The sequence below is a fragment of the Mustela lutreola genome, chromosome 1 (assembly GCF_030435805.1).
Source record: "Mustela lutreola isolate mMusLut2 chromosome 1, mMusLut2.pri, whole genome shotgun sequence".
NCBI classification, from domain to species: Eukaryota; Metazoa; Chordata; class Mammalia; order Carnivora; family Mustelidae; genus Mustela; species Mustela lutreola.
Genome location: NC_081290.1, coordinates 237,173,509 through 237,199,955, shown reverse-complemented (window position 1 = coordinate 237,199,955; position 26,447 = coordinate 237,173,509). Strand labels below are relative to the sequence as shown.

Below are 26,447 nucleotides of genomic sequence, written 5' to 3'. Positions count from 1 at the left end.
TCTTAGAATCCTCCTATGTCACTACTCCTAGTCAGTCAGTCTGTAATTTCTCTCATGTCTTACTCCTCTTTCCTAATCCTATTATCACTTAGTTAGACTCTCATAAAACATAAGCTGAGCAACTGAAACTAGCTCCTATTTGGTCTCCTTTGATCCTCAGTATTACAGCCCTAATGATGTTGATGTCACAAAACTTAATCATTTCATTTCCTGTATTAAATAAACTTACCATGGCTCCTCAGAGCCTGGACACTTTGTATGACATATAATAACCTCCATGATTTGGACCCATTTACTTTTCCTGGTTTCTCCTTTCACACCAGCCCATATACCCTACACTCCAGGTAACTCAGTCTAGTCAGGACCACCACCACTACCACCTGTACACCAACCTCCATGACCAGAAACTACTTTCTTGCATGCTGTTGTGATTTTTTACATGGTCCTGCTGTTTATTCTGCCCTCAAGTCTTTTCTCTGACCTCTCCATTTGCTATGCTTCTACTCATCCTACAAGATCCAGTTCCAGTATCATCTTTGTGATACCACTGGCTGACATCCCAACCCTGGGCTGGATGAGAAATCCCCTCTCTGTCCATAATCCCATACTTTCCTCTATCATTATGCTCCCCAGTGCCAATTTGCAGATCTGTCTTCACAGCTTACTCTTTAGTCATATCTTAGCTATGTATCTGAAGTATAAAGCTGGCATATAGTGGACATTTGCATGTGTCTTCAGTAGATAAAGGAAGCAAGGAATACATCTAAGTTCTCCCATTTGAAAACTTCTGACCTCCTAAAATACCTGTCTACCCTCCCCCTACTATAGGTCTCTCTCCTTGCCTGCAGTCAAACCTCTTTAAAGAGCAGGCTGTATTCTAAGTCTTCAGTCCCTCACTCCTCAGCTCATTCTTTAACTCAGTGCCAACTAGTTTCCACACCTACCACTCCACCTACCCCATTGTCCCCAAGATCACTTCCTCCCTTTCTTCCTTTTCCCTCTCTGGCCACTCCTCACTTTTCTTTGAAAGCTGTTGCTCCTCTTTTCAATCTTTTTTTTAAGTGTTGGAGCTCCTCAGGATCTGTCTTAAGCACTCTTCTCTTCCCAATGTACATGCTGCCCCTGAGCAATCATATTCACTCCCTTAACTTCTCTTACCATTTGTCACATTTACCATATAAGGTAACCCAAACCTTGGTTGGGTTGGCACCTTAGGTGCCAAATGACACCTCACTTTCCCAATGAGAAAATCCAAAAACGTTTTTGACCAACCTTATATCTTTAGAGATAAGTATGAAAGTCAAAAAGTCTATTTCTATTTGTTAATTTATTAAACATATATTTAAATTCATATAGAAAATACTGATTTATAAATTTTCTTTTTAAAAATTTGCTTACTTATTTATTTGAGGGAGAAACAGAGAGAGAACACTAACAGGGGAAGGGGAGGGGCAGAGGCAGAGGGAGAAGCTGGTTCCCCATGGAGCAAGGATCCTGATGGGCTCAATCTCAGGACCCTGGGGATCACGACCTGAGCCAAAGGCAAAAAACTAACTGAGCCACCGAGGTGCCCAAATTTGCTTTTTTCCATTCTCATAAGTCAGTAGACCATTTTATGCATACTCAAAACATGCATCCCCAAAGCAGTGTCTTTTTTATTAGTAGGGTCACTTTTAGCCATCTTACCCATTTTCTCAAAATTGATGACCTTCTTTTTCTCCAGTCCAAGTGAAGAGTTTGGAATAGGACACAGCACAATTTGAATCCACATATGATTCAGCCACTGGAAACTTTATCCCAAGTCACAAGGGCCATTTGCATCACACCAAGGCAGTTGGGTTTTGGCCTGCATCCTGCAAGAGTATGTTAATGACCTCTAAAAGTCACTTACTGTATTATTGTCTTTTAAAAATAATTTTAATTATTATTTTTTTAATTGAAGTGTAACATCCATACAGAAAAGGACATAAGTGTTCAGCTCAAGAAATTGTCATAAACTGAAACACCCATATAACATCACTTAGGTCAAGAAATAGAACACTTCCAGTACCCCAGAAGCCCCTCCCAAGTACTACTGTATTACTTTTTAAAGCAATCTTTAAAAGCATATTTAGAGACATCCAACACATGCAGTTGTGAGGTCATACTACCAAGAATAGTTACCAAAGCCGTGTTAAATTTCTTTGACAATAGATGCCATGGCAAGTGACCTACACAAGCATCCAAGATAGCATTGCTGAGGACATTTCAGGTTAATCTATCTTGCCCAAACAGTAAAAATAGCACTTATTGAGCAACTACTAGGCACCAGGTACATGACACTTTACATATATTAAATAATTTAATCCTTTAGCCCCACTTTATAGATGAGAAAACTGAGGCAGAGAAAAGTTGAGTAATTTTTCAAAAGCCACAAAGCTTGTAAATGGCAGAGTCTGGACCCCAAGCCAGGCAGTCTGGCTCCAGAGTCCACAAGCTTAGTCACCATACCATACGGTCCTATCCAGTGGTTTGTTGTTCAAAATAAATGAGAGCAAACCCTGTAATATGAGAGACTTTGGAAGGACTCAAATATAAGGTTACTTCTTCTTTCCTGAGGGAAGATTTTGGAAAAACAAAAAAGCAAAGCCTCACCCTATATTCAAGCTTATACGGTATTTGCAGATGACTCCCAAATATTTATGCCCATCCCAGACCACTCTTCTAAGCTACAAACCTACCTACCCAACAAGCATTTTAAAGTCAGCTGCCCAAAGCAAAAGTCATCGTCTTTATATAAATCCCCTGCAAGCTACTCCTGCTCCTTTTGTCTATAGCACAGCAAAAGTCACTACCATCCACCCAGCTGTCCAAGCCAGAAACCTGGATGTTTTCAAGGACTCCAGCTTCTCCTTCACTCCTCCCTTTCAAAATCACACCTCTTCTGCTTTAGCTGAAACTTTGTTTTCTTTTCTCAGAAGTTCTGGATTTCTTTGTACCATTTCTACACCTCTCAAATCCAGAATACCTTTGGACTCGCAACCTACTCAGGGTCATAAGGAAGGACAGAAGGGGAAAGGCCAAACTCTTCCAGTTCTTTGATACTCGCCAGCTCTGTCTGACTTCACATCTTCCCATTTTCTCTCCCAAGTTAACCTTCAGGCCCCTTCCCCCTCCCTGCCCAGCTTCCATCTCATTTTCCTTTTCTGGGGACTATATACCCTTTTAGACCAGCAGCTGCAAATCTCTTCCTTCCAATACCTTCCTTCCAATTTGGAGCCTCAAATTTGGGATGAGAGAAGAGGGGAGGCAAAGAGGGCTAAGCAACAAAAAAGGGAAAAGGAATAGAGCATGAGATAAACAGAAGTGACTTGGAGGGTACGGAAAGATTAAGATGGAAGAAGAGGATGGGGGAAAGAGGAGGGTAGAGAAAAGACAGAAGACAGAAGGGAATGGGGAGAAAGGGGGAGGAACGGGGGATGAGGAGGAGACAGGGGAGAAAGGGTTGGGGAGAAAGGGAAGAGAAGGGAAGGACAGAAGGGGATGGGGAGATGCGAAGAAAGCCGAGAGTAAGAGAAGGGCTGAGAAAGGAGATGAGAATTTGACACACAAGACGCTGGGGGGAGAGGACTGAGGACAGGGGATGGGAAGAGGGGGGTGGCGAGAAATGGGTGAGGAGAAGGGGTGAGAAGAAGGGGATGGGGAGAAAGGGAGACGAGGCAGAGAGAAAAGGGTGGGAGCGGGAAGGGCTGGGCAAGAGGGAGAACGGGACGATGAGGGAGAAGAAGGGACGACGGGGGAATAGGGGCTGGGAAAGATGGAAGCAGGGGACAAGGGAGAGGATGTCGAGCTTGGGATGGGAGGAGAGGACCGGGGGAATTGACCGAGAGCGGGGACGTGAGGACCGCGCGGTGCTGGGGCCAGATCCGGCGCCGGGGACTGGGGCCGGGAAGTCGAGGGGCGGAGGGAGGACTGGCGGGCGGTGGGGGGGCCTCGGCGCGGAGCGCGGGTGGGGGCGGGGGCGGGGGCTCCGCGGGCGGAGGGGCGGGGGCTCGGGTTACCGCGCGGAGGGCGGGGGAGGGGAGGGGAGGGGGCGCGGGGCCGCGGCGGCGAATCTCGCATCCTCCGCGGGGCGGCTGTGGAGGAGGCGGCGCCCCCGCGGCGGCGGCGGCGGGGGAAAGACAGACCGACGGCCAGGGGCGCACGGACCGACGGCCGGCTGCCCAGAGCTGATCGCGGGCCCGGAGACAGCGGCGGCGGACGATGCGCGGCCCCAGGCCCCGCGCGGGCGGGCGCTGCCCGGGGGGCTGACCGCGGCCGGACGGCGCCCCAGGACCGGGCGAAGGAGCCCGCGCCGCGCGGAGGTCAGTGCCCGCGCCCGCCCGGCCCGTCCGGCCGCGCCCGCCCGGCCCGGTGGCCTCTCCCGGGCGGCGGCGGCGGCGATGGAGCCGGGGGCTTTGTTCTGAGTCGGAGACAATGGGGGAGGGGGGGCCTGGGCCTGCGGGACGAGGGCGAACGTGAACGTGAGCGTGGGGGCAGGGCCTGGGGGTCTTTGTGTTGCGTGTGTCATCGAGTGGAGTCGGGTGTGCGGCGGCGTGAAAGTGTGAGGGGGGTATGGGTGCGGGGAGCGGGCAGGGTGTGTGTGCTACTCCGAGTGTGAGTGCATGGGCAGGGTGTGAGTCAGTGCGTGTCACTGGGAGGTTGTGTGTCCGTGTGTATCTGCCTGGTTGTGTGTATAAGTGCGTGTCACTCGGAGGGTGTGGGGGTCAGAATGAGTGTGTGTCATGGTGAGCAAGTCCCAGGGAGGGTGTGTGTGTGTGTGTGTGTGTGTGTGTGTGTTTTCTGCGTCTGTGGGAGCCATGTGTCAGAATGTGGAGGATGGGTTGTGTGACAGAGACGAAGTGAGACAGAGACAAAGAAACTAAGGGAGAGAAGTAAAGAGAAACAGAGGAGATACAGGCAAAGCCTGAAGTGGAGGTGAGTCACCCAGACTGGTGCTCTGAGTTTGTGTCCAGGACGCCTAGATCAGAATCTTGTTCAGGGGACAGAGGGAGGTCACCGCAGGCCTGGACCCACATGGGGGGGGGGGGAGATGGAGGTCTAAAGGCACAATGAACTCAGTGTGGCGTGGGTTGGGCCCGCAGCCATGGGGTCATAGGCCAGAAAAATATTGTTACTTATGTCAACTCCTCAAATACTCACAGGGGACACATTCATAGCCATACTCAACCCACAAGGGACACAGTCCTAGGAAATACATATCCACAAGAAATGACTTCACAGTCATCACACATCCCCAGAAAGCAGTGTCAGATCTAACAACACACACCTACAGATGATGCTCTCAGAACAACAAACACCCACTGCAGAATTGGTGCAGCCAACACCTTCCCCCAGGTTCATTGTCAAGGCCAACACATACCACCGGAGACACTATTGCTGCCAGCACCTCCCTGGAGACACTGACACAGCAATGCACATCCACTGGAAACAGTCACAGCCAGACCATCATCTGGGTTATACTTCTCAGAGCTGTTTATACATAGCAGGTGCCCCAGAGACGTGACACTAACAGAAGGCTGTGTTGCAATCACCCTGACCACACACTCACTTGTACAACCCACAGGAGATACACTTTCCCATAACATGTATACACCAGGAGTGAGGTGTCGCAATTGCTAAACAAGTTCCCATTAACTTATGATGCTCACACCATTACTCCTTCTCATCCATAGACCTCCCAGGCTTAACCTCTTATTCCCTGAAAACTGGAGACCTGAATCAGTCTTTCCCTCACCCTATACCCTGCCATGATGCTAAGTGTTCTTCTATTATCCCAGCCTCACAGTTTTCTGAGCTCCTTAGCTCCTTAACGTCTTCTTCCGTCCCAGGACCACTTTGTAGAACTGGTCCATCTCTAAAACTGTAAACTCCTTCATTCCACTCTCTGCTGGTAGCTTCCTATGTCCTTCCAGCTCTCAAATGCTCTCACTCCCATTACACTTACTCTTCAACCTCATAATGGCCTCTTGCCCTTGACATCTTTGCTTTCTCCCGATCTGCCCCTTTCTGACTTTGTACTTTCCTTCCAGTTTACACACCCAAGACTATCCCTTCGGACACTCCTTGGCCATTCTTTGTCTTATGGTCTTTGAGTGCACCCATCCCACAAAGCTTCAGCCCAAATTCCCAACTACACCAGGTGATGGATTCTTCTATATATTCTACCCTCAACTGGCCCTCCATAAATAAATAGATGAAAAAATTTCTATTTTCTTCATACCCCTTAACCTCACATGCCTCACATCTCTCACCCTAGCAGATTAAATACTCAATCTACTGGTTCATTCAGAGATTGGCTCTGAAAAGGAGGATGGTTGGCTGTTGCAGGAAGCCAGGAGGAGAAAGAGCTGGCCTGAACTGGAGTGGTGACAGCAGAGGGGAAAGTAGATGGTTTCAAGAGTTGTGTAGGCAGTGGGGTCAGCAGGGCTCAGTGGAAGAATGGATGTGGAGACAGTAAGAGTAGATAACCTTGTCTCATTCATTGAGGGAGGCAGTAAGAGTAGATAACCTGGTCTCACTCACTGAGAAAAGTGTGAGGCCATCCAGTTTGAATTCCCTTAGCTTCTTGCCTACTTCCTCAAATTTATCTGCATTCTCCTCAGTCTTTTCACCTTTCCTAAAATTATGAAGAGGTATCTCTTCTATTTAAGACTACTTTACCCATCCCCTCCCACCTCCATGGGGACCTCACTCAACTGGTTATGCTGTGTCTTATCCATGTCTCTAGTTTCTCCCTTTGAGCACACACAGAGCCTCCAGTCTCTCCTGCCTCCCTAAACTCGGTAATCCCCAGTGAGCTAAGCCAATGAGTTGGTGTGGTTGAGAATTTGGGTTGAGACTTTGTGGGTTGAGATTTTGAGAACAGTGGGACAAAGAGTGGCCAAGGAGTGTCTGAAAAGAGATCTTTCACATTGCTTCACTGTGAAAGTGTCTTCTGCATGGAGCTGTTCCCACTTCCCCTTTCCTGCCCTTCTAGTTAGTATAATGGCTCTCCTAAGAGAAAGTGACTTCTCCCCTGCCAAAACTAGAGTTCTTTTCAAAAGTCATCAATTGCTTGACCCCTTGGCATGGTCTGACATTGTTGATCATTCTTTTCTCTTTGAGCCACTCTTGTCTTTTGGCTTCTGAGACACCATTTTATTCTGTCCACATTTAGTGAGCTCTCAAGGGCCAACCACACTGCTAGATGAGGGGAATACTATGAGAGAAGACACTATTCCTACCCTCAGGAAGTTTAAACCTCAGTGGAGGAGACAGGCAGATAAACAGATGATTACAATAAGGTAGGGTCCGTGCATCTCTCACCCAGAGTTCCTCCTCACTATTCCTTTTCACTCTGCTTTGAGGGGTCCTTTGGGGAGCCCCTAAATCTTACCATTCCTTAGGGTTCTGACTTGGATCTCCTCATTTTCTCACTGTAGACACTGCTCTAGATGATCCATCACATTTATTTCCAGGGCTTTATCACGCGTATAGTCTGATGATTCCCAAATATCTACCTCTTCCAGACCTCTCTTCTGACCTCCAGACCTCCATATCTGCTTCCTACATGATCTTTGCTAGATAGCTCACAAGCCCCTAAATGTCCAAACCTGAACTCATTCCTTCCTCCCTCAAACCACCGTCTCTACTCAGTTATTAGGATACACATTCATAAATTAACTGCACCCAGATCCTTCACCACATGTCTTTTTCCAACCCAAAAAGTCACCGGAACCTGCTGGTCCTACCTCCTTTTCAGCTCTCTCTGGCATCCCATCCCCTTTGCTCCACGGCCCCAGCTACTCACTCACCTCACCATTCTTCCACATAAATTACTGCAAGAGTCTCCTAACTTTTCTCCCTAGACTTCTGCTCTTCCCACTTCCAGTCCGTTTTGTTTTGTTTTGTTTTGTTTTTTTCATTGCAGCAAGAGGGATCTCTCTAAAGTGCAAGTCCAGCCAGGCATTCCCTACACAGTATTCTGCAGTATCTTTCCATTGTCTTGGGTGAACTCTCTACTTTATTGAGGCTTATGAGATCCCTCAGGATCTGACTCTGCCCAGCTTCCCCAGCCTCATCATCTGTCTCATTTCCCTACCTTCCTCACATTGCAAGTTCTAGCCATACCGAATTCCTTGTAGTTCCTCAGAGACACTATATTCTTCCATGCTTCTGGCCTTTAGCTCACACTGCTCTCTGCCCAAAAAAGCCCTTTACTCCCCTCTTCTTCTGGCTAGCCCCTTCCCATCCTCAGATCTAGTCCTCAACCCTACCTCTCCTGACTCACCAAGTAGGCTAGGGATCCTCCTGTCTCACTCTTGTCATTGCCTCTTCCCTGTTCTGTGTCTTTGATGGCAGAGCTGCATGTTATATTTGTTATGTCCCCAGGGGCCCTCCACATTCCCATTCATGGCAATGAACAAGTGAATGAGTAAATGAGGCCCCTCACTGCACATACCTCACCCTCATTCACTCTTCAAAAGACTGACATGTGGTCTCAGCAGCCTACACGATCGAGACATTTCCATACATACCCATGTGTCCCACTTGAGGCATTTCTACTCCCTTCCCCCACCAACTATATCCTTCCTCACCCTATGCCTTCCTCTCTACCTTTCACTTGAGCTTCTTTTTTCCTGGATCTTCTTCCTTGCCTTCTCTGTACTTTATTTCTCTTTCATTCGGTTTGGCAAATAATTTAAGGAGCACCAGAAATTTGCAGATCCAAAGATATTGTGCCAGGTGCCTATTGGGGTTCCTGGAGGGAGAGAAAAATGAGGAAGCTGTGTCCTACCACAAGGCACTACCGTGCCCACCGTCTGCTTCGCTCCAGCAAGCCCCCTTCCTGGGAGGTCCCGTAGGCTGCTCCTCCCTCCAACACCCCTCACGCTCACCCACTCTGGGCCCTCCCAAATCCTGGCACCCTTTGTCTTGCCTCTCCCTGTGTCGGGTTCCCAGACACCTGTTCCCTCTTCGGCCTTCCAGTGGTAACAAGACTGGACTCCTGATGCCCTGGGACCTGCAAGCTAAAGCCCCTCTCAGGGGTTCATGCTGTTGGATTCCATCTTCTTCCTGGCTTCCTGCTGCCTGCCCTGTCCTCCTGCTCCAGGGTCTGTGTTTCATGGGTAACCCTCTAACACAAAGATTTTCAACTACTGACACTTGAGAGGGGCTACTCCTCAGTTCCTGTATCCCCCGGTGAGAGAGCACCTCCTCCCATCAGCCAGTCCGGAACCCCCAAGCGTGAGTCAGGATGCCCCTCTGTGTTCCCTTGGCACACTAGAACGTCCTTGTTTATGTTTCTCTCTCTAAGCTGCTCATAGAAGGAGCTGTTATCTCTCAGAGCCTAGAGAGGCACCACCCTTTTGGCTGATGAGGAAGGAGAGGAGAAGGAGGAAAGAGAGGAAAGGAGATGGGTGGAGGCTACCCCTCTGACCTTCCAGCTACATCGTTTGCCACCTGACAGACCTTAGCCTCTCTGAGCTCCCCTTTCCTTGGGTGAAAATGTAGGTAACATTAAGAGAGTTGTTTGAGAATTTAGAAAGAAGACAACTGTTAAGTCTTCAACTGTTAACTTAGTTTCACTTCCAACATCTCAGTCCCCCTAATGTGTTCTGCCCCTCCACCTCTCACATCCCTACACTTGTTCTTCCCTCTTGATATCTCTGGGTGGCTGCTATATTCCCACTTCCTCTGCTTGCTCCAGTCTCACTGGCCTCCCCTGCAACACAGACTCTGATTGTCAGGGTCAGACATTAGGAAGAGGCCCTTGCTGCCCATCACCACCACCCCTTGTTCCCTTACCCTGCCCTGCCTACTTGTGAACACCACAAAGGCAATGGCTTCCCATCTGTCCGAGTCACTGCTTTATCTCTACTGCTTAGTATGATGGTTGGCCCATCTTCAAGAGATGTTTGTTGAATCAATTAATTAATGAACCCTTTCACATGCATTCCCTGAGCTTGCCTCTCCCCATTTTCTCTATGTCTCCTAGAAACCTCCAAGCATCCTCTGGTCCTTTCTCCTGTCTCACCACCAACTCCATGCCCACCTGACCCTCTGCCTGGCCTGGCAGTTTCCTCAACACTGATCTCCTTTAACCTACCTTGTGCATGCTGCCAAGGTTATTCTCTTATAACAGAACTTTGCTTGTTCTCCTTCCCTGTTGTGCTGTCTGGCCCTTCAAGTGACATGACCCTTCATCAGGGCATTCTGAGCCTTCCAGCAGAGAAGCAATATACGGTAACAATGCCCTAGCTTTGGAGTCCATCAGAGCTGTGTCCCCCATCTCTCTGCTACCCACTGAGCCTCAGTTTCCTCATCTGTGAGATAACACTTATCTGAGGGTTATTCTTTGTGTCTGGCACACAACAACAGCAGCTGATATTTATTAACCCCTCACTGTGTGCCAGGACATGTGCTAAGTTTTTGGTAACATTCTTTCATTTAACTCCCCTGCCAACCATTTAAAGAGGGCACTTTAATCCCCACATTACAGAGGAGGAAACTGAGAAAGGCTGAACAACTCACCCAAGGGCTTCACTGTAAGTGGCAGAGTCAGAATTTGCACTGAAGTCTGCCTCACAGCAGAACCCATCTTCTAATTACACTGTGCACTTTCAAAACAAGAACTATTTGCCAGACACCATTCTAACCACAAACACAGCACATAATAAGTAATATTATTGTCCCTATTTTGTAAAGGAAGAACTAGAAGCACTGAGAAACTGAGTGGCTTGCCAGAGGCTACACAGCCAGAAAGTGTGAAGCTGGGCAGAACCCATTTGGTTAGGCCCCCGAGTCCACGTCTGCACCCCTGTCCTGTCCTACCCTACTGTGATATATTGCCTCCCTATTGTAGAAGTGCTGTGTGTATTGATGAATTGCTCTATGCTGACATCTGGTCTGGGGGGGAGCGTTGTTTAGTTGATTTATTCGCTATCATTCCCTACTGCAAGAGGCTTGCAATCTTTGGACTCTCCTGAAACTATTCTCCCCAGATCTCCAGTGAACACCTTACTGCTAAAATCAATGGCCACTCCTCAGCCCACATCCTATCTGAAGTCTCAGCAGCCCTAGACACTATCGATCCCTCCCTTCTTTTTTTTTTTTTAAAGATTTTATTTATTTATTTGACAGAGAGAGATCACAAGTAGGCAGAGAAGCAGGCAGAGAGAGAGAGGAGGAAGCAGGCTCCCTGCTGAGCAGAGAGCCCGACACAGGACTCAATCCCAGGACCCTGAGATCATGACCTGAGCCAAAGGCAGGGGCTTAACCCACTGAGCCACCCAGGCGCCTGATCCCTCCCTTCTTGTTGAAATATTTACTCCCTTAACTTCTGTGATACTGCCTCCTCTTTTTTTATTTTTTCTTCTCCAAGAAGAATAAAGGTCTCTTCAGTCTACCCCTTAAATGTGACTCCTCTACAGGGTACTATCCTAGACTCTTCTCCCTCTGCACACCCTAGCTGATGGGTCTTCATGCCCATGGATTTGTCCAAATCCTTATCTCCAACCCAGACCTCTCTCCCAGGCTCTAGACCTGCAAAGCCAACTGTGCCTGGGACATCGCCACATGGCAATCCCAGTGGGCACCTGAGAAAGGGCTTCTCTCCTCTGTGGTGTCCTAACGGCACCACTTTAGTAACCAGGCCAAAACCCTGGAAGTCAATCTGGACCCTTCCATTCCACAACCCTTCTCAAAGGGTTAGTGGCCAAGTCTTGTCAACCTCACCTCTTTTATCTGTGTCTTCTTGATCCCACTGCTACTGACCTGGGCTGTCACAGACCCCTCATACCTGGTCTCCCTCCTCCCATGGGTTCTCTTCTTCAGGCCTCCAATGTCTTGCTAAGATTCCATCCCTTCAGCGCCCCTGTGATTTCTCCCTTTCTCCATCTCTCCCTTCTCCCTGCATCACAGGCAGCATGGAGTGCATAGTCTTGGGATCGAATTGGGGCTGTGTTAACTCGGGAAATTTTTTTCATGCTAAGCCTGTTTCTTCAGTGGAAGACAGGACATCTTCCTCATAGGGTTCTTGTGATTACATGAGATACTGTCTGTGAACTGCCTGGCATAGAGCCCAGCACATTGTAAAAGTTCAGAAAAGAGACTTTTCCCTCACTCATATCTGTCCCCAGCCTCTCCCTGAAGTGGCTCCTGGACACCAGTTCTCAGGAGGGATGCAGTAGCCTTCCCATGGGCTGTCTCGGGGATACTCTGGGAAGCCAGTTTGTCTGCCTTCTCCTCCGTCCCCGTCCTTCCCTTCTTCACTCCTCCCTCTGCACCCCAGCACAGCTCTGCCTCACCCCTGTTTGCCTCCCCACACCTCTCCAGGCTAGCTGTAGCTGACTCTGACTTCGCTCCCCTCTGACTGTAGCACCCCACTCTCCTTTGCCCTTTGCCACACTTGCTCTCTCCTCTGTCACACTAGCTCACTCTCCCGCAGTCTTACCCCCAAGCACCCCACCAGCATTCTCAGTCTTTTCTTCTCCCCATTATGCCTGGCCCTCCCTTTGCTTACCAAGGCTACCCTCTTCTGCCACTTTTGCATCAATCGGCTTTTCTAGTAGTCATTGTCCCCCCCCCCCCCAACCCCTGCCACCGCCACCACCCCCCATCACCACGCCTTGGCTTTCTGGTCCCTGCCCCTCCCTGGCCCTAGGACAGGAAGTTGAGGGAGGAGGCCTAGGCAGTGCCAGCTCCCCCAGCCTGCTTCCCTTCTGTACCTCCACCACTCCTCTACTTCCTTCTGTAGCACCCCCTTCCCTTATGCTCCCCCTGCTTCTCCCCCCCCCAACCCACCTCTCTTTCCTCTCCCATGTTCCCCCTGCTCCCAGGTCCTGTAGACACATGGGCTGTGGTGGGGGGAGGATTGACATCACATTGCAGGCCCCAATGAACAGCCTCGCCCCTCCCCCTCCTAATGAGAACCAGCTGTGGTTCCAGAGGCCCAGATGTGGGGCTAGAGGGGGAGAGCAGGATGGAGCCAGAGGACAGAGCAACAGGACTGGGACAGTGAGGGCATGCAGTAAGGCACAACTGGGTGGGAGAGAAGTGACTGATCTGGGGGAAGAAAGAGGACAGGTCTGGGCAGGAGACAGGTGTCAGGTGAGGCCAGATCTGGGGGAAGGGACAGGACAGACCTGGAGAGGGAAAGAGACAGGAACAGGGAGGAGGAGCAAGTGCTGGGGAAGAGGCAGTGAGAAGCACTGGACAGATGGGGAGATGGTGCTGAGAGGAGAGCTGGAGAGAGGATGAGACGGTCTCTGGAGAGAGTCTGGAGTGCGAGTTTGGAACTGGAAGCCCTGGAGCAGGAAGTGATGAGGCACAGTCCAGACAGAGGCCCCAGGGACCGAAAGGTCACAGCTGCAGCCACAGAGCTGACCATGAGTGCCCCGGCAGCATGTGTGAGAGCATGCCTGTGTGTGGGTGGGTCTTCAAGTGTGTGTGCGCGTGCCTGCCGCTGTGTCTGTGCACACGTGGAAGTGCATCTGTCTGCATACGTGGGAGGGAGGGTGTATGTGAGTATGCCTGTGTGTATGTGTGCGGGAGGGTATCACGGGAATGTGCCTGTCCAAGTGAGGCCTGTGAGAAAGTTGTCTTTCTGTGTGCACAAAAGCATGCCTGTGTGGGTCCCTCAGTAAGCCTGCATGTGTGTTGGTGGGGTGGGGGGGGAGGGCAGGCAGAGAGACAAGATCCATGGGAATGTCTATCCCATATGTGCGTGTGAAAATACACTTCTCTGTAAAGAGGGTATCTGCATATGTGCATATCTGCGTATATGTTAAAGTGGCCCCTGTCTGTATATGTATATGTGTTGACTGTGCTGGTCCATATCTGAATCTGTACATCTGTGTATCTGGCTGTGTGTGGGTCCATGACTTCATGAGTAGGCACTGTTGTGTGTCCACAGTGAGACTGTACTGGGAGAGTTTGCACTGGACAAGAACCCAGGTTGGGTAATGAAGAGGGCAGGCTCTGCACATGTTGGAGAAGGGGCATCTGTCTGGGCCTGATTCCCTCCTCTTCAAGGCTGATCCGTCTCCTGAGCTTTTATCTCATACCATTCATACATCGTTTTGTTCAGAAAACTTATTGGCCACCTACCATACTCTGTGCTACACACAGAGGCAGATGGGATATCATCCTGGCCTTCACAAAGCTGACATTCTGTCTCTGGATGGGGAGTCAGAGAACTATAATATAGTAATAAAAACACTGACCTCACTGTCCATTATCTTCTCTCTCCACCAATCATAACTGCTTGCTCTCCACTGATAGATTAAATGAATAGGACCAATTCTAACACCTTGACCCCTAACCCAGTCTCTAGACCTACATCACTGACCTGGGCCCCTGGGCCGTCCCTGTATACTCAGCCTCTCCCTCCACTGAGTCAAACCTATGCTCACTCAGACCTCCTTGTTCTGAATTCCTCTGACCTGTTATCCCATGTGGCAGTTCCATGAGCTTCTCAGACTTGAGTCCCCAAGGACAGGGGTCTTAGTGCAGACAGAGAACCCCAGAATGCTGAAGCCCAGGATGAAGGGATCCATCTACCAGGAGGATGGTACCTGCTCAGCTCTAGGCTCTTTGCTTCCATTGCCTCTAATTCTCACAGAATCATCTAGATTAGGAAAATATCTCGAACTCTAGAATCTCTACTCTTTTTATTGCCTCAAACAGGTGGGAGAGATGGGGTTGGAAGTATAAGCAAGAGGTCAGAAACTCCCTTGGGAGGACAGGCAGTCCTAAAGCAGAGCTAATACATTAAACCTGAGGACACACTTCTGTAGCCACAGGATGGACCATGTTGCCTCAGGCACACAGGCTCTCATTGTGTTTGTCATCTGAGTTGGCATGTCCACAGATGTTTCTGTCTGTGTCAACATGTGAGTGCCGTTGCATAGAATTAAAAGGCTCTGACCATGCATTCAACACTGATTGACTGCTCACACTGTGCTGGACAGAGACAACCAAGACCATGAACTTGCTGCCCTCAAAGGGCCTGCAATTCAGGGCTGCTGTGCAGTTTGTTATCAGCGTGACCAACAGCAGTGGGAGTCCAATAGAGGGTAGGAGGGGCTCCTGCAGGTGTGGGGAGAGAGATGTCACGGAAAATTTCACAGAAGATAGGGCATTTGAACCAGATCTTGAAGTCTGAGTAGGAGATGGCCACTTGGAAAGGATATTTAAAGGATATCTCAGGACAAGAGAGTAGTACATACAGGGCAAGGAGTGGGAAGGAACTTGGGGTTGGCTTTAGTGTTGGAATGCAAGGTGTGGTGGAGGACAGTAAAAGCAGGGGTACTCTGGAGAAGCAGCAGGGCTCAGATCAGGAAGATAGATTAAGGAAATTGTACTTTATCCTTTGGGCTAGAAGTTTTACACCTAGTGTCCATGAACCCCCTGAAACTGCAGACACGGTTTGTGTGTATGTGTATCTGCATTTTTTTTTTTTTCTGGAGAGGGGCAGCAGTTTTCTGCTGTCAGTAATGGGGGACCCTTGGAAGCCTCTCTTCAGGAGTGATTTGGTGAAAGCTATGTGGATAACTCTGGTCAGGTGGAGATTGGTCAGACAGTCCAAGCCAGGAGGCAGGGGGAGCAGTTAGGGGCTATTGTAGGAATCAAAAGGAGATATGCTCACACTGCTCAGACTGGGGCAGTGGCAGTGCAAAGAAAGAGGAGAGGGCGGACTTGAGACGTGTCTCGTTGAGATGGTCTGGTTTCAATAACTAACTGGAAATCAGATTGAAGAAAAGCAAGGAAGCAAGGAGTTTCTGACTGGTGGTGCTGCTCATAGTATAGAGAATGGAGGAAGAAAGTCAGCTTGAGGAGAGGGTTATCGATATGTTGTGAAGTAAAGTAAGTCCAGTATATAGCTGGCCATGTGTCTCCAGAGCTGGAAGTGGAAGGAAACTGGAAAGGCGTCAGCAAATAGTGCAAAGAAAATAAATAATACAGGGATACCTCAGTTGGTTAAGCTGGCTGCCTTTGGCTCAGGTCATGATCCCAGAATCTCAGCATTGAGTCCCACATGGGGCTCCTTGCTCAGTGGGGAGCTTGCTTCTCCCTCTGCCTCTGCCTGCCACTCTGTCTGCTTGTGCTCTCTCTCTCTCTCTGACAAATAAATAAAATCTTTAAAAAAAGAAATAACTGATGCAATTGAATCAGGAATAGATAAGATCACCCAGGAAGAATAGGGAGGAGAGTTGAAAAAGATGTGGCCCAGAATTGAGGCCTGAACAGCACCAATTTTTTTTAAGATTTTATTTATTTATTTGACAGAGAGAGACAACAACTGGGCAGAGAGGCAGGCAGAGAGAGAGGGGGAAGCAGGCTCCTCGCTGAGCAGAGAGCCCGCCATGGGACTCAATCCCAGGACCCTGAGATCATGACCTGAGCCTAAGGCAGAGGCTTAACCCACTGAGCCACCCATGAACAGCACCAATTTTTGAGGGATGGGCAGAGGAAGAAGAACTTGTGTAGGAAATTGAGGGGTGGACAGAGAAGTACAATGGAAGCAAAAGGTGGGGTGTTGCCATGTGAGGCCAGGAGGAGTAGGCTCCAAGAAGCCGATGACCAGCGATCCAGTGTTCCAGAATGATCCAGTAAGAGGGAGATTTAAAAAAAAAAAAAAAAAACAAAAAAAAAAACTGTTCATTGGATGTAGAGCATGGAGATGATTGCAAGCCTAGTGAGAGCCTTGTCACAGGATAGGAAGCCTCATGGCATGGAGAGAGGAGGATGTGAGAAGTGAGAAACAAGGAAATGAACTAACCCTGCAGAGAGGGCAGCCCCTCCACTGATGCTCCTCTCCCTCCGTCACTAAGGCCTTCATTATGGGGCTTGAGGTCTTCTCCCTCTTGAACTTATGCAGTATTTGATTCCCTGGCTGCCCTTAGCCTCAGAGGCACTGGCCTTCTCTGGGTTTCTTTTTGTCTCCCTCTCTGGCCAGTTAAGAATACCTTTTTCCAATTGATGGTTAAGGCCAGAAATTTGCCTATCATCCTTGACTTCTCATAATCCCTCATCTCCTGCCTTTAAGCAGTCATCAAATCTGCCTGTTCTACCTCTTAAGCTTCCTGCAGACCTATCCACTTCTCATCATTTTCATTGCTAACACTCATCCAAGTCACCATCAAAACACTGCCATCACCTACACTCCCACAAGTGTGTTATAGGGGCTGCCCTGAGATAGTTGTCCCATGTGCACAGGTTTCGTTTTCCAAAGGGCACCTATCTATAGAGATAGTCACAAAATGTATTCATATCACAACACCTCTTCTTCAAATGCTTTTGTGGCTTCCATTTGCCCCTAGAAATAAATCCAAATCATCCATATGACTTCTGGATCCCTGCCCCATTTCATACTTCCTCCCCCAGCACTCTACCCCTCTACACCTCACACACATTGTCCCTTTTCACTCCCAAACACTCTCAGCCCTTTCTTCACTATAGACCCCAGGCCTTCCCACTGTCTGTCTGTTCCCTCTTCTGAATGCTCTCTCCTTTCTGTAACCCCCTTTTGCTGCCCACCACTGCCTAGCCAACACCTACTCTTTAGGTAGACCCTGACTTGGACGTCACGTACTCAGAGAAGTTCTTCCTGACTCCCTGACTTTGGAAAGTTCTTCTTCTATATATGCCTTCAGAGCTACCTGTACTTCTTACAGCTCTTATCACAAGTAATTACTTGTCCAGTCCCTGGACTGTGACATCCCTGAAATCAGGGACTGTTTCCTTTAGTCACTCATGTGTGCCCTATCCCTTGTTGAATGGAGAGGGAAGTGAGGCTGAGGGAATATATACCTATTCCTCTATACTGGAATTTCTATATACTTCTATTATATATATGCATAACATATAACATATATGTATTTTATATATAAAACACACATGTAATATATAAGACATTTTTATATTACATGTTTTATATGTGTAATGTTTTACATATATGCATTATATGTTTCACAAGAATATAATGGTTGAAGGTGAAGTTTGATGATTCAGGTAAGGTTACCAAAAGCACATAGTTATGGAGATATTAGTCCTGAATAAGAAGAAAAATGAGAAAGGATTGGCCATATTTTTAAGTCCAGACACGAAAGGAAGGGAGTCCAAGGGCGTTGAGACCTGAACAATAAGAACAAAACAACCTGCGAGGGATAGGGGAAGGTTAGGATGGGATGGGGACCTGCCAGGGTAAGACTGGAATAGGTGCTGAGGAGTTCTGAAGCAGGAGCTTCTTGATGGATGTGCAGCAGCACAGATGCTCCACGGAGGGGCTGAACATGCCAGAGTCTCGCTGTGGCGTAGATCCCCAGTCTCCCTGGATTGATTCCACACCCCCCACAACCAACCATGACCTTTTATCCTTCTGCTTTTCTCCCAGGTCAGGGAGCCTGAGTTGGAGCCAGGGCCCAAGCTGGACCTGATTCAAAGACTGAGATCAAGCCAGGCCTGGCGCCTGGTCTGGAGCTGGAGCACAAGTCATAACTGGACTGCCCCTGTCATGCAGAAGGAGGCGGGCATTGCACCTTCCTGCACTGGCATGCAGAGCTCCAGGCCCCCCCTGGTACCACTGCTGCTGCTGCTGCTGCTACTGGGGGCCAGGGTGTCAGGTGCCTGGGGTCAGGCCGGGAGCTTGGACCTACAGATTGATGAGGAGCAGCCGGCAGGCACACTGATTGGGGACATCAGTGCAGGGCTTCCACCAGGCATAGCAGCACCTCCCATGTACTTCATCTCCGCCCAAGAGGGCAGTGGGGTAGGCACAGACCTGGCCATTGATGAACACAGCGGAGTGGTCCGTACAGCCCGCGTCTTGGACCGTGAGCGGCGAGATCGTTACCGATTCACTGCAGTCACTCCTGACGGTGCCACCGTAGAAGTGACTGTGCGAGTGGCTGACATCAATGACCATGCTCCAGCCTTCCCACAGGCTCGGGCTGCCCTGCAGATACCTGAGCATACAGCCCTTGGCACCCGATACCCGCTGGAGCCTGCGCGTGATGCGGATGCTGGCCGCCTAGGAACCCAAGGTTATGCACTGTCTGGTGATGGAGCTGGAGAGACCTTCCAGCTGGAGACACGTCCTGGTCCAGATGGGGCCCCCGTGCCAGAACTGGTAGTTACCGGGGAGCTGGACCGAGAGAACCGCTCACATTACATGCTGCAACTGGAGGCCTATGATGGTGGTTCACCCCCCCGGAGGGCCCAGGCCCTGCTGGATGTGACACTGCTGGACATCAATGACCATGCCCCAGCTTTCAATCAGAGCCGCTATCACGCTGTGGTGTCTGAGAGCCTGGCCCCTGGCAGTCCTGTCTTGCAGGTGTATGCATCTGATGCCGATGCTGGTGCCAATGGGGCTGTGACTTATGAGATCAACCGGAGGCAGAGTGAGGGTGATGGGCCCTTCTCCATTGACGCACACACAGGACTGCTGCGGCTGGAGCGGCCACTGGACTTTGAGCAACGGCGGGTCCATGAACTGGTGGTGCAGGCACGGGATGGTGGGGCGCACCCTGAGCTGGGCTCGGCCTTTGTGACTGTGAACGTGCGAGATGCCAACGACAATCAGCCCTCCATGACTGTCATCTTCCTGAGTGCTGATGGCTCCCCACGGGTGTCCGAGGCTGCCCCACCTGGCCAGCTTGTTGCTCGCATCTCTGTGTCAGACCCAGATGATGGCGACTTTGCTCATGTCAACGTTTCCCTGGAGGGTGGAGAGGGCCATTTTGCCCTCAGCACTCAGGACAGTGTCATCTACCTGGTGTGCGTGGCTCGGCAGCTGGATCGGGAGGAGAGGGATGCCTATAACTTGCGGGTTACCGCCACAGACTCAGGCTCACCCCCACTGCGGGCTGAGGCTACCTTTGTGCTGCATGTCACCGATGTTAATGACAATGCGCCTACCTTTGACCGTCAGCTCTACCGACCTGAGCCCCTTCCTGAAGTTGCACTGCCTGGCAGCTTCGTGGTGCGAGTGATGGCCCGGGATCCTGACCAGGGCAGTAATGGTCAGGTCACCTACAGCCTGGCCCCTGGTGCCAACACCCGCTGGTTTTCCATCGACCCCACTTCAGGCATCATTACCACGGCTGCCTCGCTGGACTATGAATTGGAACCTCAGCCACAGTTGATTGTGGTGGCCACGGATGGGGGCTTGCCTCCCCTTGCCTCATCTGCCACAGTCAGTGTGGCCCTGCAAGATGTGAATGATAATGAGCCCCAGTTCCAGAGGACTTTCTACAATGCCTCTCTGCCTGAGGGCACCCAGCCTGGAACCTGCTTCCTGCAGGTGGGTAAGTCCTGCACACAGTGGGATGCTGCTGTGGGCAGGAGTGAATTAAAGGGTCACAGAGGACCTCAGAACAGAAACCAAGCTTTACAGGTGTATCTATTTATGGTAAGTCACGTCAGAGGGTTTGATCCTATCCTGTGAGCTCCACAATCTGTGCAGAAGGTGAAGATGCATGACAAGAGGAGAAAACAGGGTGCAAGAGCTGGGCCAGGTAAGGCAGCTGAGGGAGTTAAGATTGGATCTAGAGGAAGAAGTGTCCTGTGGTGTCAAGAAGTGAGAGAGAATCTATAAAATCTCAAAGTTGTTCTGAAAGGCAGAGATGGTGATTCTGTGCACCCATGTGGCTCCTGCTCCCCAAGACAGCTGCCAGCATTTATGGAGCCCTCATCCAGTGCTGGGCTCTGCTGGAAGAAACCCCCAACCCTCTCCATGGAGCTGAGCCTTGATGAGACGTTTGTGCTCAGGCACAAGGATGAGAGATAACAAGAACTATTTGTGAGATCCCAGATCAGAAAGACCTCTCTGAGGAGGAGATGGGATAGGAAGACCTCTCTGAGAAGGAGATGGGATAGGAAGACCTCTCTGAGGAGGAGATGGGAGCCCTGGACAGACTCTGGGAGCCACAGAGTGCCTGCAGGTCAGGCCTAGAGGAGACAGAGGGGGCATGAAACTGAAATGGCAGGCTAAGACCAGATTACAGAAGTCCTTGGACTCCAAGCTTTAAGGAGGTTAGGACTTTACTTCGAAGGCAAAGGAGGTCACTAAACTTCTTTGAGTCAGAAAAGGGCATGATTAGATTTTGTTTTTGTTTTTCTTAAACACTATGTGTTTGGAACAGTTTTAGATTCACAATAAAATTGAGTTGAGGACAAAGACTTCCCATATACCCCCATCCCTATTCATGTAACATCCCCCGTCCCCCGTTATCTCCATCCCCATCAGAGTGGTTCATTTGTCCCAACTGATGAACCTACATTGACACATAATCACCCCAAATCCAAAAAAAAATAGTTTACCGTAGGGTTCACTCCTGATGTACATTGTATAGATTTGGACAAAATATATAGCATATATGTATAATGGATGTACATGACATGCATTATAGTATTTTACAGAGTAGTTTCACCATCCTAAAAATCCTCTGTGCCCTACCTATTCATCCCTCCCTCCTTCCTACAGATTGTTTTTTTAGGAGGCTACTTGCTTTAAGGGTGAAGGATGGGTTAGATCAGTGGGTAAGTGATATATTCAAGAATTAACTTACCCACTATAAGCTTTGTGCTGTGCTGGTCCCAGGGAACAAAGAAAGGACACAGTCTTGTTCCCAGGCAGGTCCCAGCTAGACAGACATACCAGTAACTAGTGCTGCATCACATGGCATATGAGGTGCTGTGAAAGTCCAGAGGAGGGGACCTTTGAAGAATCAATGAGACCTTGCCAAATGGATTATATAGAGTATAGGGGTGGGGCTTCCAGGCCTACAGACAGAGCTGCAGAACCCCAGGATGTGCTCAGGAGACTGCATTGTTCAGGTTGGCCGCAGCTGTTCCACTAAGAACTGCAGAGAGCTGAGACAAAATAGTAGACAGGGACCAGATTACAAGCAGGTCCAGATATTGCCTAATGTCCCCTCCAGGGGGCAAAAATCATTCCCAGTTGTGAACTGCTTTATCTTAAAAATCACAGGGGGCTGGGGCGCTTGGGTGGCTCAGTCAGTGAAGCATCTACCTTCTACTCAGCTCGTCATCCAGGGTCCTGGTATCAAGCCCCACACTGGGCTCCCTGCTCAGCAGGGAGCCTGCTTCTCCCTCTCCCACTCCCCTGCTTGTTCTTGCCCTCTATCTCTTCTCTGTCAAATAAATCCTTTTTTTTTTTTTTAAGAGATCATTAAAAAACCCACAGGGGGCCAATGAGGGGTTCTAGTCAAATCTGATATGTCTTTTGGGAGGACTGCTTTGGCTGCATCATGGAGTATGGACGCAGGACAGAAAACAGGATGTAAGAAGGCCTCTTAGGAGACTAGTGCTTGAAGTCTTTACATCTCAGAAGTCCACCATATCCCTGAGCATCTTCTCAGGGGCTGCCTATTGGCCTAGACTTCAGGCAGTGCCTGGACCCAGCTGATGCCTTGCCCTCTGGCTAGACTCTGGGTATTTGCCTGCCTGGTGCTGTCCAGCTCCCATCCACTTTCCCATGTGTTTACTCTCCCTCTTGGCACAGGACCAATAGGTGACAGCTTCTAAATTTCTTATTCACTAGTGCTTGAAGTAAGAGAGCAACTCTCCAGAGGGTTTCCTGGAGTTTTCACTCTCAGTAACTATAGGCAATGAGAGTAAAAATGACTACAGTGTTTGTATCTGTTAGAAGAAGTCTTAATATTGGATGCATTAAGTATACATTTATCAAGTATCTACCATGTGCTAGTCATTGTCTTAGGGATAAAGAATACAGTAATGAATGAGTCATTACCCCCTACTTCATGGTGTTTATAGTCTAGAGGGGAGATTATTGTGCAAAGAAATAGTTGCACTGAAATAAAAGAAAAAAAAAAAAAAAAACCTTCCATAACGGGGACTTATGTGAGGTACAGATAGGCAATTTGAATGCATCCCCAAAGAGGTCACACTTAAGCTGAGACTCACAGGCTGAGCAGGAGTTTGTGAGGGGGCTGGATGGTGGAGAGAAGGGGTCCAGGCACAGGTGACATGCCCAGAGCGGAGGGAGAGCCTGACTTGTTCAGAAGCTACAAGTAGCTCAGTGTCTCTGGAGTTCAAGGTGTGCAGTGGGTGAGTGGGAGGTGGGAGTGCCAGTAGGCCACCCAGTGAGGACCCAAGCCAAGGATTTGAGGACTTTTCTTTAGAGAACATTGAAGATTTTCGAGTAGAAGTTTAATATGACCATATTTGCTTTCTCCAAAGATGCTTTTGGTAGTTATAAAGTAGTGATTCATGACTGGGAGTGATTTTTCCCTCTGGAGGGGACATTAGGCAATGTCTGGAGACTTCTGATTGTCACAACTGGTGGGATGCTACTGGCACCTAGCACATAGGGGCCAGGGAGCTGTCAGATATCTTATAGTGCATATGACAGCACCACAACAAAGAATTACCTGGTCCAAACTGTCAGACATGCTAAGGACCAGAAATCCTGGGGTAAAGGACAGATTAGAGGGCCAGAAACCTATGAGAAGGGAATCACAATAGTCCAGGGCATAGATGACTCAGGCCTAAATCAGGACAGTGATAATGGTGATGGAGAGGAATAGACAAATAGGAGAGATAATGAGGATTTACTTAGTCCCTAGTTGATTGATATACCAGGAGAGGAAAAGGGAAGAACAGATTTCTGGCTTGAGCAGCTACGTGGATGGAAGAGTCATTAGAGGGGGTTGGAATGATCATGAATTTAGCTTTGGACAGGCTAGATTTAAGGTGCCTGTGGGACATCCAAGTGGAGATGTTGAGCAGGCATCTGGATGTACAGGTCTGGAGCTCAGAGGACTGGTCTAGGTCAAAGTGCAGACAATGGTCAAAGCCACGGAAGTGGAAGAGAAGGTCCTGAGGGAGCATGTAGAGTGAGAAGAGGCCAAGGAGAGATTCCAGGGAGCAACAGTGTGTGAGAACAGGCAGTGGAAAGGGAGGCAGAGGAATGTGGAGGGGACGGTAGTGGGAGGAGAAGCAGGCGACACCTGGAAAGGAGGTCAGGATGGGGTAGATGCTGTAAGTTTGTGGTCTGGAAGGAACTTTAGAAAATTCACAGATAAGGGTCTTTATTTCCTCCCTGAAATACTGCATTCGATGAGAGCTAGGGAGTGGGTGGGGACAAAAGGAGAGAGATGAGCAAGAGAAGGAGCTGACCAAGGCTGGACTGGGAGCAGGGCTGAGAGCCTGCTGGGAAGGGAGACAGTGCGTTTGCAGTGGAGCTGCACAGGGCGGGAAGTTCACTTCTGCCTTGGTCATTTCCAGTCAGTGGCCCCTACGCCTTTTGGGGTCACTTCCTGACAACTTCCCCTGACCACTATTTATTGCTTTCTTCCTGCAGCGAGTCAGAGGGCAAAGGTCTTTAACAGCTTCTGGAGATGGTGCCACAGCTGGGCTGCAGCCTGCCTGGATTGATGTGGGGGGATGTTTGTCTCCTGGGATATCTGGGCCCACAGCCATAGTAAAGAGTTGGAGCAGGAGCTGTTTCCAGGGTCAGCCATGGCAGGGCTTTAGAGTCTCTCTGGGGGGTAAACAGTGCCACAAATCACTTCCATCAAGGGCCTGGGCAACAATCAGAAGTCCTTGGCTAGCCTTCTCTCTGAGGAACATTTTCTGGTTAAGAAGAGGGAGCTCTCCAGCCTCCTCTTACAGCATGACATGACCCTAGGACCCCTGTATCCACAGAGAGTACTTTGTCACAGTCTACAGCAGTCAGCACCAGCTAACACACTGTCAGAGGTCTAATGTTCACCCAACGTATAAAACTTAGTTTGAAGGAAGGTTTTGTTGTCAGGGTAATCAGAATGTCCACCTACTCATTCAACAAATATATGCAGAGAACTCCTGTGTGCCTGGCCCTATCCTGGGCTCAGAAGCTTTCAGAATGGTGTCTCCTGTCGCCCTGGCTCTGAAATGTTTAGAGGCTCCTGACATTAATGTCTAATAGTTCAACTTTTCCTGAGCCAGTCTGGGGGATACCCAAGAATTAAGCAGGAGAGCCTTCCCCTACTTCTTAGTTTTGAGGAGCCCCCTGGACTTAAGACCTTGACTTCCCATAGACGAGCCATTCTCCCTCTCTCACTTCCAGGGAGGTCCTCATCATGGGCAGATTCTGTATTTCTAAATTTGTGAACTCTCTAAAATTTTACTGTAACCCCCAAGTCGATACTCATGGAGCTTTTGCAGTCATTCCCCGACATGTGCAGAATGATGAAAAATTCAAGTGGACTGGTGGGCACATTCCAGGCAACGCTCTGCCTTCATGTTTCAGCTCATACTGTAAACAACGGTCCCTCCTGCGGTCTATTTAGTGCCACATTTTTCACATTTTTGTCCCTTTTGTTTGGTGATTTGCTCTTTAAAATGATCCCCAAGTGTAGTGCTAAAGTGCTGCCTCGCGTTCCTAAGCCTTATGAAGATAATACATGTGTTAGATAAGTTTCATTCAGATGTGACTTACAGTGCCATCGGCTGTGGATTCAATGTTAATGAATCAACAATATATATTACATTAGGCTTCTTCAAACAGAAACATACTTAAAACAAAGTTATATATTGACCAGCTGACAAAAATGTTGTAACTAGAAGCTCACAGGAACCTCAACCAGGTGGTGAGGTCTGAGGCGGTGAGGTTGGGTTTTGGCCCATGTCCTACATGTCCCCTCTCTGTATCCTCTCTCCAGAGACCCTGGCACCCAGCTGGCCCAGGGCTGCTCCTTCTAATTGCCACTTAGCTCTATATCTTCTGGTCAAAAAGAAGGGGCATCACTCACCCCAGCCTCTCCCTAGGTGACAGCCACAGATGCAGACAGTGGTCCATTTGGCCTCCTCTCCTATTCCTTGGGTGCCGGACTTGGTGCCTCAGGGTCTCCCCCGTTCCGCATCGATGCCCACAGTGGTGATGTGTGCACAACCCGGACCCTGGACCGAGATCAGGGGCCCTCAAGCTTCGACTTCACAGTGACGGCTGTGGACGGGGTGAGTGGGCAGACTGTGGACAGGTTGGGATGTTGGGATAAGGCATTTACCAGTGCCAGACAGGGCCCATCTGACTTACTGTTGCCTGTCTCCCTAGGGAGGCCTCAAGTCCATGGTATATGTGAAAGTGTTTGTGTCAGACGAGAATGACAACCCCCCGCAGTTTTATCCACGGGAGTATGCTGCCAGTCTGAGTGCGCAGAGTACACCAGGCACAGCTGTACTGAGGGTGCATGCCCATGACCCTGATCAGGGGCCCCACGGGCGACTCTCCTACCACATCCTGGCTGGCAATAACCCCCCACTCTTTGCCTTGGATGAGCACTCAGGTGAGGAGCCTCCCATTCCCATGGCTTGTCCCTGGACCCTTCTTCCCACCTACTTAAATGAAGTACTGCCCCCCTTCCCATAACCTTTCTACCTCTATGCTGTTTCCT

The 26,447-nt window shown here is 49.5% G+C and overlaps 1 protein-coding gene and 1 long non-coding RNA gene across 3 annotated transcripts in view; one reads left to right on the top strand and one right to left on the bottom strand.

Moving 5' to 3' along the window:
* Nucleotides 1-1,368: 1,368 nt before the first annotated feature.
* On the bottom strand, nt 1,369-4,272 carry LOC131808731 (uncharacterized). 2 transcript variants are annotated; one of them, XR_009344940.1, is made up of 4 exons: nt 4,189-4,272; nt 3,201-3,298; nt 1,687-1,853; nt 1,369-1,531 (listed from the first exon to the last, which is right to left on the bottom strand). It is a non-coding gene; the product is annotated as an uncharacterized LOC131808731 (long non-coding RNA). The 2 variants fall into 2 exon arrangements; XR_009344934.1 differs by having other exon boundaries at nt 4,167-4,257.
* The window catches only part of DCHS1 (dachsous cadherin-related 1), a 35,137-nt gene continuing 12,934 nt past the window's right edge, over nt 4,245-26,447 (top strand). Inside the window, exons 1-4 of the mRNA XM_059134812.1 lie at nt 4,245-4,343; nt 18,419-20,329; nt 25,822-26,010; nt 26,108-26,339. Of these exons, the coding sequence (XP_058990795.1) occupies nt 18,539-20,329; nt 25,822-26,010; nt 26,108-26,339 (2,212 nt within the window). The 5' untranslated portion in view covers nt 4,245-4,343; nt 18,419-18,538. The remainder of the gene's footprint in view (nt 4,344-18,418; nt 20,330-25,821; nt 26,011-26,107; nt 26,340-26,447) is intronic.